Source organism: Drosophila erecta, unplaced genomic scaffold (genome assembly GCF_003286155.1).
Source record: "Drosophila erecta strain 14021-0224.00,06,07 unplaced genomic scaffold, DereRS2 tig00000126-arrow-pilon, whole genome shotgun sequence".
NCBI classification, from domain to species: domain Eukaryota; kingdom Metazoa; phylum Arthropoda; class Insecta; order Diptera; family Drosophilidae; genus Drosophila; species Drosophila erecta.
In genome coordinates, this window is record NW_020825209.1 from 11,046,454 (window position 1) to 11,063,064 (window position 16,611).

Consider the following 16,611-nt stretch of genomic DNA (forward strand, 5'->3'; position numbering starts at 1 on the left):
AATGGCATAATTCGCAATTAACATGGAAAATGAGGCACTTGGCAGCGAGGTAGCAAAGAATAGGGAAAATAGTGTACACTGACAATAAAATGGGGATTGATATTTTGTAACCCCTTATTCAAGAAAATACAACTAAATATGTTCCCTAATATAAGTGCGTTGAAAAGAAACAAACATTTTATTCATGCTTACACTCCATGTTTTTCTGCACTTCGTGACTATTCCAATTTGTAAGCGTTAAATAGAAATCGAGCGAATACAACCTAAGCGTGATTAATGGATGTTTTGTGGCTGCATCTGGCGAAAAGTATCTGTGTGAAGGTGTGCGGCTATCAGATAAATATGGACCGACTATAATAATTTATAGAAACTTTTCGCACGTATGCCATTAATTGTGAGCCTCAAGCGAAGAGCATCGACAACATTATTTGGGGGGGAAAACCACTCGTCGTGCGATGAAGATGGAGTGGATATGGTTACAATAACTAAGACACGCGATGGGGATTTTCTTTTCATTCTATATATAAACTCGTACATTTGGCAGGATTCCCGTCGTCTGGTGTCCTGCATCTCAAGTTGCTGCTCGTGTTGCAGAATTTCAATTTTTGGTCTGGCGCAGCACATAAATAAAATCAGTTTTATTATTTTTCGTGGAGCAAACACCGTACAGAGATGGCACGATATGGCTGCCCAGAGGGCGACACATATACTGGAAAATTCTGCCGGGGATTTTCCGAGTGTGAGGAGTTTGGGGGTTGTAAAGTGCCAAAGAGGGCGTGCCAGACGCTGTCGAAGAAGCCACAATGCAACCTGAAGTTGCAATTAGCAATAAAACATGGCAGCCCGGCAACAAAAATGCACATCTCGAAAATGCGCTCTCGAAATTTATGGTACGTAATACCCATCCAAACGGCCCCTGCCACGCCCCCAGTAAGCTAAGCTCATTACCTGCACAGCAGTGGAACAGTTAATAAAACCAGATATTTCTAATTGCTAGATGGCAGTGTTTCGAAAGCGGGAAATGGGTAGTGTAAGTGCACGTGGAAATAGATGCTGGAAACCATAATCATTAATTATGCATTTATCCGCCTTTTCCCACCACCCACATCCACGCAGCCTGTCATTCTCGCTTATTAATGTATTTTCGGGGACTGCAATTTAAAATGAACGGCAGACAATGGTATGTTTAGCCAAACCAAATCCGAAATCATAATCTGCAAGCCATATTGGCGAAGGGATTTTTCGTTTTGCTTTAAGTCGCACTGCAGTTGCAGTTCATCATTTATATTGTTTGCAACATATTTTTTATACAGGAACTGCCAACTGAAGGCGTTGATTATTGAGGATGAAAACTCCGCTGTTTTGTACGATAATAATTATAATGAATTTAATAATCCCTATTGATACACTACATGGACCTTTTATTAATTTTCCCCATCAAATTTTAATAAAAGCGTTTGCCAAATATGGTTAAAATATTGAATATTTATTCAAGTCTTCATATAAATATATCAATATATGTAGATCGCGACGAAGTTTTTCAACGTATTTATTTTACTGGCCCTCTTTTTTAGTGTTCAGTGCATTTTTTCCCATATTTGCATTCTCTGTTTGCGATTTCACATTTTTTGTGTTTGTGTTTGTCGCGCGCTTTCAAACGATTTTATGCAATTGCTGGGATTTTGTGGCCGTTTCCCCGCTGGAATTCGATTGGCATTTGCATGTCACGGAATCATTAAAAGCGTCAAATTTGAGAAATACAAACATGATATCTGCTGCGCTGGCCAGCATAATCCTGCTGGAGTCGGCAGGAACCGGAAGTCGGAGACAATAAGTATGTCAAGCGCAACTAACTGACGCAGCGACATGCCGCAGATTAATTTGCAACATCCACGGCAACTTGCAGCTCGCTTCCGTTGAGGGAGGGAGGGATTTCAAAATTGTTAAATTGAAATGAAATGCCCGACAATTGGATTGCGACAGGCAAATTGAGAGCAAGGCTCCGGCATCCACCCGCCCTGCCCTCGTCCTTTTCCATCTCCACGGATCTATAGAGTACGTATACGTAATGTCCCGGCGAATCCCTGCGTATCTCTGGCAACCTGAAATCCAGAGCCTTGACGTCGTTTTAATTTTGAGAGAGGGCACGGGGACTTAAAATTAAATCAGCGTGCGGCTATGTCGGATGATAAAAGGGGATGTTACTTTGACCCCCCTTGGCCACAGTGGCGTACGGCGAACCAGGAGCGGAACGAAAAGAGGCACAAGAGGCGGGGAAAATGAAAAGACACAAAAATCCTGTGTACTTCGACTATCAGATACCTATTGGGCGGTGGGTGTACTTGGGATTTTACTTCTTTGCAAACTTATTTGCATATCTATGTTGATGTACGCTTTTTGAATATTAATTCGTGGTCATACGTTTTTAAAACCTAAATATACTATACCTAAATTACATAGGTTGCGCGTTATTGCAAATATTAATAATACTTAATATTATATATGCGCAGTCTTCAGCTCCTGGAATACCCGCTATGAAAATTATAGCCAGCGAAATCCGAAAACGAATGGAACTTTTTTCCGAGGCGTGCCACCACACCGCCCACCACCCCCTTTACAACGCCCCCTCAACCAAACCACCCCCTGCCCCGCTCAGTGCGTGTTTAGTGGGTGGAATGAAAACGCGAAATGAAAATCTGCAGGCAAACTGTCAATTTGCAGCGAAAATTTGATTAGGGTTGACTGCATTTTCACTCAGATCTGCTATGGAAAAAGCAGGGGGTGGTGCTTACCTGGCGCACCTGGCTGCGGCAAATTAAGAATGCCAATGGGGTAGATGGAGGAGATGCCACCAGAAGCAGGGATTATTGGTGGAAAAATGCTCACAGTGTAATAAAAATAAACTTACACTTTGTTGAGTAGTTTCTTGTAAATTGATGTGGTATTTAAACGCAGTCCTTTTAGTCATTTCAATCGTTCAAGAAATCAAGTAAACAAGTAAGCAATTTCAGCAATTCTTTATCTGGTTTCTTAAAAATACTTCCTCCATTCCCTTTCAACATTCAAGCAAGCCAAGCCAGTGTGCCCTTTAAAATTCATATCGGTTTTTTGATAATTGATAAATAAAAGGCTTTGGACAGGGAAAATAGGCGCCAGGATTACCGGTAAAAATAAATTCTCAAAAATATAAGCAAATACCGAGAAGGGTTCCTTCCAAGCAACAGCATTTGGGGCAAAAATAAGCTACAAAGTGTAAGACAAAGCGCTGCAAATTAGGGACAGACATGAAGTAAGTGGCACAACAAAGGATATGCATTTTACACGAGGAATTTAAGCCACATGGGTTTTGGTTTGACTGGTCCGAAATAGTTGCGCAACGTAATCAAATATTAATTGAGTATTCTTTTGTAGTACAATGTGTAATATTTTAAAACATAAATGTTTCTAAAGTTACAGCAAATTTGGGCAAATTAAATTCTTTTCTTGTATCCGCAGCAACTTTTCGCAAGCTAATGCAAACATTTTCATTCGGCTTGCGAAAATATTTGCAGACTATAATTTTGTGCAGTATGTTTACCAAACCACAAAGCCAGAGACATGAGCTTATAGCTCTTGAAGGGGAAATAAAAGGACACCGAGCAGAGCTCACATCTTGGCTGAAAGGCTGAGGGGCTGAAAGGTGGGCGACATGGGTTAAGGGGGCAGTGAACAAATAAAGAGGCGTGGCTCGTGGGCTGCAGCATTGTTACCAACTTAGATTAAAAGTGATAGCCAGACAAACGCTCCTAGCAGCGGAACCAATTGAGAAAGCAATCGCAGCTCGGGACAAAACAACAACAATAAAGAATAAAAAAGTGAAGACACCAAACGCAAGGAAAATGCGAAGTAAAAACCCAACAGGAACCGGAGAAAGTTAGGGAAATGGGAAATGGGTACGAGACAAGAGACAAGAGACAAAACAAAAACAAATTTATAATTGAAATCAGTGTCAAGACAACTGGAGCAGCAGGAGCAGAATCAGGAACAGGAGCAGCCAGGACAATTCAGGACAATTCAGGATGGCACTTAAGTCGAACGGCCAAAACAAGCAGAAGGCACCGGAAAACGGCGGAAGGAGCAAGTGCAAGATGCAGATATTAAAGGCAATAAAAGCAGGGCACAAAAAAAGCGAATCGCCGACTAAGGAAGCGCACACAAATTAGCTAATGTTGAATAAGGCCCAAAGCCCAACCCAAAGTCAAAACCAATTTCATTTCCGCAACTTCTCAAGTTCTTGCCCAGCTAAATGCAGTTAGCGGGAGCGGGAGAGCGAGAGCGAGAGCGAGAGGCAGCCTAGCCCCGTCTCGCTTGCTCCCCAGGGGAACAAGGCCGTTGCGTCCACAATTGGGTCAACTAACATTCGGAGCACATGGCCAAGTGCGACGGGCCGTGACAGGAGCATGAAAAGGTTTTTAAGCAAACGTTGGCCTGATCTCCTTAAATTTTGGCCAAGAAAGTGGACAGAAAAGTGTTAAGTTAACAAACACTTGCAAGTGAGTCCTAAGTTCGCACAGAGAAAAAATACATCAAATATTTGAGGCTAGATTTGAAACTAGTTGCCCTAACAGCAACGTTCTCGATTTAGGCTATAAAGTTCAACAATTAAATAAAATAGACGCACACACATCGATGATTCAGTTTGTGATTTGTACAAACCAATGTGTGCTTAGTCTGAAGTTGCAATTCAGCAAAATTTCCGTCATATAAAATATTAGAATACGTAGAAAATGTTCACTCTTTGGAAATTCCATGTGCAGCATATGGCACATGCAGTTTTATCCATTTCAAATACTGGTACATTTATTCACCTTAAATTAATTGAGCAAGGCAATAAAAGAAAGCCAATCCCCTGCACCATATTTCTTTGGCTGATTTGGGAAATGACACGGAAAAGCTCGCTAGCACCGCGCAAATTGATTGTCCTTTGTGCCGGGGAAAAGGTGAGACAATTACTTACAAATCCATTACCCATTTGTTCCACTCAGTCAGTGACTGCCCCCCTGCAGCCGGCGCCCCTGTTAAGATGGCTACTCAAAACTGGCAACTGGCTATTTGTTAGCATTTTGCAGTCATTACGCAATCCCCAGTAGCTGCTCCCCCAGCAGGCAGCCCATAGCCCTTAATTAATGGCCACTTTTGGGAACAGTTGGCAGTTTCTAATTTCAAATAAATAAAGGCAATCCCCACTGGCAAGCTGGAGGATCTATTCCCATTCCCCATTCCCCCTTCCCCATTCCCATTCCCATTGCCACACTACCAACAGCATTTTTGCAGCCAGACGGATACGTTGGAAATTCAACTAGTCGATTTACCGGAATCAAATGAAAATTCTACACTTGCCAGGCATTTTATCTACATTTCGATCTGGATTTAGTTTATTTATTTTTTGCTTTCGGTTTTCGCATTTGGTTGCAAGCATTCCATAGCCGAATATTTCCGCTTGATTGCCACGTGTGGTAATTTCCTCGCCCCGATAAATTTTGGGGCTCATTCCCCCGATTCCACCGATTCCACCGAATCGCCCAGCCCCCATCCCCCAGCCTCATCGCATCCTTTGTGCCATTTTTCATGTCAAAATTATTCAATTATTGGCGAAGCGAAGTAAAATAAACGAAATGTAAGAAAAAGGAAAGAAACTTTCGTACCAGCATAGACCGGTTGATTCCTTTTTTAAAATTGCTTGCATATATTGATTTAAATTGCGGGACATCTAAACCACCTTTTCCAACAAAGTAATGGCAATGTAAGAATCTCTGTATTTCTTTAGCTTAAAATGTACTTTGAAAATCTTTACTGTTGGTATGCTACCCTCTGCAGTATATACCCCATTTTATCCTGGACTCGTTGGGCGTAAAGGCAGCAATATGGTTAGTGTTTCCATGTGTGTGTGCGTTTGTGTGTGTGTGTGTGTGTGTGTGTGTGCGTGCGAGAGCTGACTTCCGGTCGCCGCCATCTTGTGGGGGTCACATTTTCTGCATGCATTAATTTACAATTACGATAGGCTGTCGACAGCTGCCTCCCGCCCCATCCTTTCGCTCCGTCAACCTAATCGGGATCTGAATCCATCCTTTTGGCCGGGCTACGAAAATTATTATGCGAGAAAATGAATTAGGCAAAATTATATGCGGCTTGTGCTGACCCTTTTGTGCTACTAAACGATTTCGGGTTACAAAAAACGACCCCGTTGGCATCTTGGCAACTTCAGTTACTAAAAGCCGAATAATGTCCTTCTGCAGGACAGGTGGGCAAGCCTGTCAGCTCAAAGTTCCTGCAACGACGTCCAGACAGCTTGGGCAATTAAATGAATCCCTATCAAAGGATGGATGTGCCGCCCCTGCCCAAGTCTGCAGTCCTGGGCACCGAGAGTCTAAAGTCCAGAAACCACAGGACAGCTGGTAGATGCTCGACCATTGGCGTCAATCAATTACTCTAGTTGAGAAAACGCTTCTGCGGCGCCACACAAGGATATCGGGGGAACAGGGGGCGTGGCACTAGTATCTTGGCTGGACAGGTGAACTTGGCAATTTATTTATTTAGCCATTTTAAGAGCCAGCTTTAAAGCGAATCTGCTTGGATTTTTATTCAATAGAAATATTTGGTCAATTTACAATTATATATTTAATTGCTTTGCAAGAAAAACCGCTGAAAATCTACTAATAAGTCGATGGGAATCGACTTTATGGATTGCCATGTCAATTAGCCGAACTCACTCGGCAAAAAGCACATATTTCTGCATATTGGTAAACAAGCTGGCAGGTACAAGCCAACTCTTTATGTACATTGGATGGCATTATAGCGGATTCTCCTACTTTTTGCATTAATGCCATGTTGACCAACTTGGCCGGCTGCCACAAAATGCGACAAGCATAGCAAGAAAAAATATCAAAAATATAAGGATAATGCCGCGTAGCTGTCGTCCCTTTCACACGACCTTGATTGCACTGCAAAATATATATGTACATATGTATATGTGTAAAGTGGAAAAAAACGTCGTCTAGCGAAAAGTTTGCGACTTGTTTTTGTGCTCGATGCGAAAAATGTGCGAGTTCGAGTCAATTAATTACAGGCAGACGAGCACAGAATTCTATCCAGGCACAAACACACACACACTCATCCCAGAAAACATACACATACATACATCATCTTTGTGCGTGGCTTTGTGTAGCATACAATTTGGGGCACACACTCACATTTTTTCATGCTCGTACATTGAGGATTCGAATTTTTATGAACAAAAGCGAAAAAGTATGCATTCGACTTGTGTGCGGAATTGGTAACACAAAGGACCGCAAATGCCATATGGCCATATAGATGATGATCCAACATACAGCCGATATATCTCCCATGTGTGTGTGTGTGTGCGTCCGCATTCGCATAAATAAGCAAACAAATGAACGTCTAATGAGGTCAGAGAACGGGGCAATGGCCATGTCCCGCCCAATAAAAGTTACAGCACACATGTGTGAAGATGCTTACAGCCTTACACTGGCAGAAAAAGTAAGGCAACTAATTGGAGAAATTAATTGTTGTCAGATTTTATTCCTAACCGAATACCAGTATGCTCACAACATATTAAAAAGAATATTTAGATTTATAAAATATGCTGTATAAATTATGAGGTAAAAGAAGTATTATCTGAATGTTTACTAAGATGATTAAATATGTTTTCCAGTGCAGACACGCACTTGCATCCCCCTTCCCCGCCCACATGCCTTTGGCTATGTTGTGGCACTTACCGTAAACTGCTTGGCCAACAATTAGCAACATTAGCAGCGAACAGCGTTGGCCGGGGATTAACCTTTGATTTCGCTGCTGCTGTTTGTGTGGCCGCTGCTGTGGTTGTTGTGCGCTGCAAGTGCTTCCTCTTCTTCGCATTTTGTGTGAGGTTTGCCAGCTTCAGTCTTATGGTCTCCGTCTCGCTCTAGCCCGCTCGCACCCTCTCTTTCTGCTGCTCCGCTCGCAGCAAGAGTCCCTCACACGTAACTGTAAAATAAAGTGAAGAAGAAGAACGGCAGGGATAAGACACAGATCGAGAGCATGAACAATATACCACATGGACACAGCCATGGGCATAATATTAGTCGCTGAAATAATTCAAGATATGGTATAGCCAATATGAAAAATATGTGGAATATTTTACATTTATTTCTGTATGCAATATTTATGTATTATTTATTAAAGATGATAGCAGTCTACATTTTATTATGCCGCAAGTACTAAGATACTTCTTACTGAAATATACAAACGTATTTTCCGCAATCCATCTGCGACACTCCGAAAAATCCTATTAACTTGCATCGCGCTGTTCCAGAAGCTTCATAACGGAAATCCAATTGGAGCGAGTGTAAGACAATCGCTCGAGTTTGTTCAAACAATTTTGCGCTCCTTTTTCGTCGCGCGAACAAATGAGTTTTCCCCAAATTGAGTTTTCGCCGTTGGCGAAATGTCAGCACCCAAATAAATGATAATCCCATCAAGTGTTGGCAAATTGCAGACAAATATATTGCAATTTTTTTTGGGATTTGGTGAAGGATTATCAAAAATGGGAGCAAAGGGAGCGAACAAGGGTGCTGATATGGAATTCAAAAATGTAATTAATTTGCTGAAGTCCTGAAATGTATTTATTTTGTAATTATAAAATAATTACTGCGCGCCGCTCAAATGAATGCAATGTATTTAAATTAACCGCATTGTGGCCGCTTAATGAAGCAAAAAATCTAAAATTCTACGATACAGTGTTTGATGATACTTATTTTTTTAAGTGATCGTACCTAAGCTCTTTGAAACTATCCTCTTTGCGACAAATATCGTCCTTTGTCGCTGACATCATTTGATGAAAGTGAAATCTTGGAGAACATAAAAGCAGAGCACGCTACACACGCTCACCTCATTTTTTCGATTTTTCCGGACCTTCGACTGCACCTGGATGACCCAAATGTGCTGGGATTGAGGGGTGGGGGAAGGGGGCGCACTGCAGCGCCCAAAAGCGCCCCCCGCCGCCCTGCGGCGCCATAAAGCATGACCCAATTGAATTGTTACGCTCGTGCTAATAAAATTTTATGTGCGGCCATTATTAGGCTCTTGTGTCTGTTCGTGTCCTGCGGCTCCACAACAAACAATGTCACTGAGGGTCCTTCGGCCCGCCTATTTACACACGCAGAGTTAAAACTGCTTTAATTCGCTGTGTTTTGAGTCCTTGTAATCGCAAGTGAAGTACCAATTTACAATTTATTATTATAAATTTGTTGAGCGTGCTTTTTCAAAAGGCGTCTAAAGCCACTTTGAAGCAAAAATGTAATATAAATATAATTTGAGTTCTCTCTTCCCCATTCGAACTACCAACATTTATTCTCAGTGCCATCTTATGTGGGCTTAAGTGTGTACTTTCCCTTGTTTTCGCGGTATTATTTGGTCCACGCGACTGTTGGAAATTTTATTTTGATACTGTGCTGCTGCTTTTAAGACGAAACTAATTTGTTTCCTTTATTGATTTTTGGGCGATCCTGGAAGAGGCACCGCTTTTCCGCATTTCCACAAATCGCCCGTCGCGACGGCGTCCAAAATTTATGCATAACTTTGCTCTTTCCGAATCTTTGATATCCAAACGCTTTGATTACACGCCCCGCCACCCAATCATCCATTTAGCCATTCTTTACCCCCGATTTTCCACTTTATTCTCTGCATGTTTTTCGCATTTTTTGCGCTTCAGTTGTCTTAGGCGATTCCTCGTGGCGTTAAGTACTCGAAAAAAAGCAAAAAAAAAAAAAAAAAAAAAACGGGAACGCAGTAAAAATATTGGGAAAAAGCGGGGGAAATAATGGGCGAAAACTGAGGCTACTTGAAAGCGGTACAAAAGCTGCCCCGCCCACACGATTTGCATGAAGGCGTCGAGACAAAAGGGCGCTAAAATTCTGTATAGGGATCATGGCCAGAAATGGGACATTGCCCTGGACTTTCATTAGGCCAAAAAACGGGGAAAGGAAGGGCAAAGTGTGCGATTGACGCAAATTTTTGGTGTCGTTTGTGGGCAAAAAAAAAGAAAAGGGTTGAATTCCGAATGAATTTGCAAAAGGATTTCGCCTGGCTATCGGTGGAATTTTTATTGCGGGCTCTAATTTCCTCAATAAAAGAAATCAGCTCTTTACGCCATGATTGATCCCAAATTATATAGATTGTTAGAGCAAATATTTTACTAGGCGACCTAATATACGAGCGACCTACACACCCAAAATCAAAATATTCGAATGAAAATTGCGATTGGCAAGCTAACAAAAACTTTCGCACCAGCGCGGAGCCAAGACACATATGTATATTCTCATCAATTTGCCATAATTTCTGGCCCCCGGAAAACTGCCATAAAGTGTCGTAAAGTGCATTAGAGCACACTTGGCATAACGCAGCCAACAATAAGGAAACACCAAGGAGCCAGGACATCCAGGACTACAGGACTTCAGCAGACTGACAGGAAGAGCAACACAAGTCCAAATGTGCGGGTGTGCGGGTGTGTGTGTGCGAGTGTGTGAGTGTGTGTTTTTGCATAAATATTCATGGTAGGCGGGGTGAAAATGGTGGGCGGGGCTGTGGGTTTGGCCACAAGAGCTGCGCCAGCGGGGCGACTAACACCTTCTGGCAGAGCAAAAAAAGAAATTTCGGGTGGGGAAAAAGAAGAAAATGGAAGTGGGGGGAAAGACAAAAAGCGAGGAAAAACACAGGAGGGAAATTCCCCGCTGTCGTTTGCCCTTTGCCATTCCTGCCCGATTCCCCATACTTTATGCCCATTTCTGATTGTTTATTAGTGCGGCAAAGTCCAACGAGTGGGCCCCCAAAGGGGGCGTGGCCATTGGGGAAAGGCATTTTTAATGCCTTGGTACATTTATTGGCGTGTTTTACGCGCCATAAACTGAAATTCATAAACATTTTTTATGCACTTACATGTGTAAATGTGTTCGCTTCGCTTTTGGTTTCCAGGAATGCATCCTGGGGGCTGTGTAGGGTTAAGGGCTCTACCAAAGGTAACATACACATATTTTGTGTCGAGGTGACGGCCCCTTTCTCTGTGTCTGTGTGTGTGCGAGTGTGTGTGTGGATATGCGTGTTTGTATGGGTGTTATCCTGCATTGCGAAAATGCGGCATAAAAATTCATTTTATTGCTTACGTTTTTGTATTGTACTGCTACCCCGCCTTTGGACATCTGCGGGCATCTGGGGTTAAGGGGTCGTCTGTCTTAGGTGCAGTTCGGAATTATATATGAGCACGTAGGAGCAACAGTTTTTAGCCCAGTTACGGCTTTGAAAAATGTAAACGAGCGTAAGCATAACAAAGCATTTGAATACCCTCTGCAGAAATAAAAAACATCGCCATCAGAAAGCAGCATTTCAAATTACACTAATAAGCAAACTAATAAAAATGTTTATACAGATGCTAAGGGTGCGTTGTTCTCTTTGAACATTTGCAGACCCTCACAATATCCACATAGCTTAAATCCTATTAATATCATGCTAATGAGATAATAATACAGTAATATAATCACTTCTTATCATTGCCTTAATACCCATTTACGGACCAAAGCTGTACGCATTTTTCCACTTCACTGCACCGGAAAATGCAGGATATGATCGAGAGGAACTGGATTATTTAAGCCTTTCCCTAAACGTTTTACCGGCATACGGCAGTGGCATACGGGGCGGGACCTCCTCCTCCAGGTTGCCAACTGACGACAGGCCACTTGCCAAAAATGGCGACAAACCAGAGCGACACATTACGCATACGCATACGCACATTACCCATACGCAGCGTGGGTCGCCCCGGGGAGTTCATGCATATGCAAAGGATGCGGATGCGGATGCGGATGCGAATGCGGATGAGGACGAGGACGAGAGCGTGTGGGTGACACTGATAAGGGCATTAAGAACTCCACTGACTCTGCGCAGGCCATTCGAAATTGGCAGCACACTCGATTTGGTGTGCCATCTTGGGGTGATAATTGCGCCCGACCAAGAGTCGATAAGGTCAAAGGTTGCTCAGCGGACCAAAAAAATAGCCAAACAATGGGCCAGAGAAAATTGGCAAGGGCCAAAGTTCAGAGGCCAGCACCTGCACACAATTGGAACCAAAGTTATGACCGAGACAAACAAGGCAGCACTCAGCGAAACTTCTTCTACATGCCAGTATTAGATTGATTTCGAAATAATAAAAGCTAGAAAAGAACTAAAATCCATGAAGTAATATGCATTTATACTAAGTATTATTCATCAATTGTTATGTAGTTCTTTAGTAAATTGTAATAATCCCAAGTGTAGTTTTTCTCAGTGAACAGCTGACTGGGGAAAAGGCGCTTTCCTTGGAGAGTTTTGCGCCGACTCATGTGCCATGAAAATTGTTTTCATTTCCAATTCCAATTATTATTTTTATGTGCATTCATTGTCTGCCGGCCACGCATGATTTTATAGCCAAAGTGCTGAGTCAGCGACGAGGGCATAGGAAAATAGAAACACACTCCAAGTCTACTGTACTTGATTAATTTGAACAAGTTCGTTTGAAAGGGGCCACCAGCTCTCCCCCTCCACCCCCCACTTTCCATCTCAATTACCTACTTTATATTAACAGGGCTGTTTCACTCTTGACTGGCCACCAAAGGCGGCGCCCCAGCCCCGTTGCCCCAAAAATCGGTTCTCCAGGATGCCATGACTTCATGCCTCGTACGTGTCGCTGAGTCCTTGGAATTGAAACAAATTCGAACATGGCCCTGGCAAAATGGCAAAATGGCAAAAACCTGCCCCGTCACATCTACATAAAGTAACAACGGCAACAACAATTACTGCCCATGAAAGCCGAGCGAGGAATCTGTTGACATGGCCATGGAACCCAAATTAAGTGCACCGTGTGGCGAATCTTCAGTAACATATCTTCAATTTAATGGTAATTATATCAAAATGTCATTTAATGATTTGACATAAGGCTTTAAGCGGGCATTTGTGTAAGCATACCACACCTAATGTACGAATATTAAAATTAAGTATTTACTAAGCCAGCAACGCACAATTTACAGCTTACTGTTGGCTGGGCTAGGCTAAGCCAGCTTAATCTTCTTAAGTCGCCTCAGCAAATGTGTGACACTTTCCAATTGGCAAGGACGAAAGTTCACCTTGAGCTATGCCCGCCCGCGGCAGTGTTAAAGTTTTATTTGCTGGCATTTGCTAGTATTTGCTGGCCCCACTTCAGGCACTCCTTGACTTTTGGGGCGCACTCGAGGGCTGGGCTCCGCAACCACTGTGCGCTTAAGAGGCGTTGAAATTAGCCCGCCCCCACCGCCAGGTCAACACCCACCCATCCCATGCCACCCATAGGCAGCCGTGGTGTGCTGTGGCATCACCCACAAATTTTGCGCCGCCATCTTCATCTTCATTGTCGTCGTGCGACGACGGCGTTGTTCAAGTGGCGCTAGATAAATGCTAAATTCATGTCTGGCGGGCGCCCAACATTATTAGATGGGTGGTTGGGCAATGCCCGCCCACTCCACGGCCTTGGCAACACACGCTTTAGTGCACATTAAGACTTGTTTACGAATTTGCTTCAAACACGAAATTAATTTGTAAAATTTCGAAATTCTCCCCTGGCAAACAGAAAGGGGGTGGCGCACTTTAATTAGTGCCCATGCCCTCTACGCTTTCCATCTGCCCAGGATTGTCCAGGACAACCGAGTGATTTTGTTGTTATTTAGCCAGCTTGCAGAAATTCCCAACCTCAATGGACCCAAAGGACGACAGCATGTTGGCCACGTTTCACATTCCAGTGTCTTAATCTGATCTCTTTTTTTGGGAACATTTTTTTTTTCTCTGGGCAAGTCCCTTTATTTTTTGGCACGCACTGCAGTTTTATCCAATTTGTATTTATAGCAGACTGCGAACTGGATGAAAGGACGAAAAGGACGCAAAGAATGCTCCCGGGGCCCAAAACCTCAAAATCTTGATTGATTTGATTTCATTAGGCGAAAATATTCCCGGCATTTCATGTGTCATTTTTTCAATATTTCGTTTGTCACTCGCAACGCAGGAAATGCGAGGAGCCTCCGTTCATAAATTTTTCAAAACTCCGCAATTCGAGATTGTAAATCGCAGACAATCAATTTGCGGCTGACAAATGCAGTATGATTAAATGAATCAGTTCATATATCAAGCTCCTTTTAGGCAGTGTAATAAATATGTCAGTCGCTGTGGCAAACAGATTTCTGGTTATATATTTTCGCTTCTGTCTGTTGCCTTGGCTGCTGCTGCTGCTGATGTGATTTCGTGATTTCGTGATTTCCTTCGACGTTGTCCTGTTTGTATTTCACTTTAGTTCACTTTGTTTTGTTTTATGCTTGCCTCCATCGGCGAGTCCTTCGTCGCCTTGATTTGCTGGCTTGCCACCGGCTAAATTTCCTATAAGAATAGCAACATCCAGGATACTGAGTGGGGTGCAAAGGCGCCGAAATCTGCCACAAATTTGAAGGGATAATCGCAATATGTGGAAAACGTCTCTTATGGGATTATAAGTTTGCAAATAAGTTTGAGCGCTTTGGATCGAGAGAAGGACATTATGGCAAGTGTCTGGCGATCAAGTTTTTCTCCTAGGATATAAAATATGACTTATACTTGCAACATTGAGCTGGTTTATCCTTGCAGCACCACTCTAAAAAATATTCTAAATATTTGTACATTTTAAAATGACTAAGCCAATAAGACGTTCAATTAAACTGCGATGCAAACTTAACGTTGGCTTTGTGCACTTTTCCATTCTATTTCGCATTTCCAAGCGAAGCTAGCAAAATTGATGAATGAATTGATGATGTAAAGCCCCGGGCGGATACTTAAGTCAAGACCAATTATATTTGCCCTATGTTAAGCAAACATTTATGCCAGCAAATTTTGCAATAGCTCAAAGAGACGGAAAAGCATTTTATGAAATAAATTTCTTTTCTGCACACTCATTTTTGAATATATATTCATAAGTACGAGTACATACCATAGCAGTTGGTCGAAACTTTTTGCTTATTATGCTTGGCATAAAGAGTTCGTATATATTCATGTTATGTGCTGGGAGTGCATGTGTACATAATGATATTAAGTATATGGGAATGTATATGATACAGTGGCTGGCAATATTTTAGAAGCGCGAGAACATTATATATGTTATATATTATATCCTTCTATCAAGTGATGCACATATTTTGTTGATACAGTTGGTAATATACGCAGGCATTTTAATTTGGCATTTATTCTCCATTTCTGTTATTTTTATTAAACGGTTTAAATTATGTTATTTTGCGGCCAGAGTTGTATAACTATACACTATGTCATTGCCTCATTTGGTGGCTTACCACTTGGTTTGAGTTTTTGGCTAATTCAGGCGTCTTGGCACGCCGAAAGCATCATTAAGACCAAAAGAATGCGGGAGAGGGGGGCTTGGGTAACTTGGGAATGAAATGAGCGGGTTTTTGGGGGTGATAGAATCTTTAAAGCCTCGCCGGCCATTTATCAACCGATATCCAAGTTCTGCTTCTGCGTGTGCCAAGCATAAAAACTAACTTTTAGCTACTTAAAGTGAACTTAAAACATGAAACAACTCCCTAGTGAACTGCTTCATTTCCCAACGCAGCGACAAGACGACAGGACGCGAAAGAAACGGGTGATGGGGCGGCGAAAGAGATAGCAGCACTGGCAAGGGGGACCGGTTTTTGGGCGGAAAAGTTTCAGTTTGAGTAAATACTATCTAACAGCCATCTACACCAGAAGAAAACATAGTTTCGATACTACTTCAGATATCAATACTAAGGTCTGCAAGGCATACACAGAAAAAATATTTGTATTTTATATTTTTTACAAATGTGGGCGTGAGGCATGTAAAAGCTAGTTCTTACCAAAAAATATATATTACAAGGGTTTTATTCCCGCAAGCTTTATTTATAACAACAAATGCCAATTAGTATAATAACAATTATTATTATTAGTTTTCTACAAATCATTGTCAACCGATAAAAGTCAACCAACACCATGGATTTTAGTTTATTTATTCATATGGGAAACTGGTTTTTAATAACCATATTTAATAGGCCTATGGCTAAGAGCCGGAACAGCAATTAATGGCACGAACAGCGTGCGAATGACGCTTATCAATACTCATTCCATTCTAACTATAACTAATACTTCTTTTAATTAATGCCGGAACGTTTTTAATGGACACATCAATATTTAAACGACCATCAAGCTCTGTTTTCCAGCTTGATGCCGACTTGGTCGTGGATGTAGGAGCCAAATTTATGAAGTGGAAATGTGAGCCAATACTCCAAATTTAACTATTTAAAAAAGTGCGACAAGGCGAGATTGACTCCGCTATTAATCCTGATCAGGAATATATATACTCCATATGGTCGCTTCCTTCTAACTGTCACATACTCTTCAGCGCATCTAGTATACCCTCTTCCTCCACGAGTAACGGGTATAACAAGTGCAAGCGACCCTTTTGCAACTAAGACTGCTTAAACTTTTCCCCCAGTGAACAAAGAACTCGCAAAGTAAGGAGGAGCACAGAAT

The 16,611-nt window shown here is 42.1% G+C and overlaps 1 protein-coding gene across 2 annotated transcripts in view; it reads right to left on the bottom strand.

Moving 5' to 3' along the window:
- The window catches only part of LOC6551017, a 70,176-nt gene that overhangs the window by 31,452 nt on the left and 22,113 nt on the right, over nt 1–16,611 (bottom strand). For both annotated transcript variants that reach the window (XM_015155171.2, XM_001978232.3), the window contains exon 3: nt 7,776–8,022. In XM_015155171.2, the coding sequence (XP_015010657.2) occupies nt 7,776–7,914 (139 nt within the window). In that variant the 5' untranslated portion in view covers nt 7,915–8,022. The remainder of the gene's footprint in view (nt 1–7,775; nt 8,023–16,611) is intronic.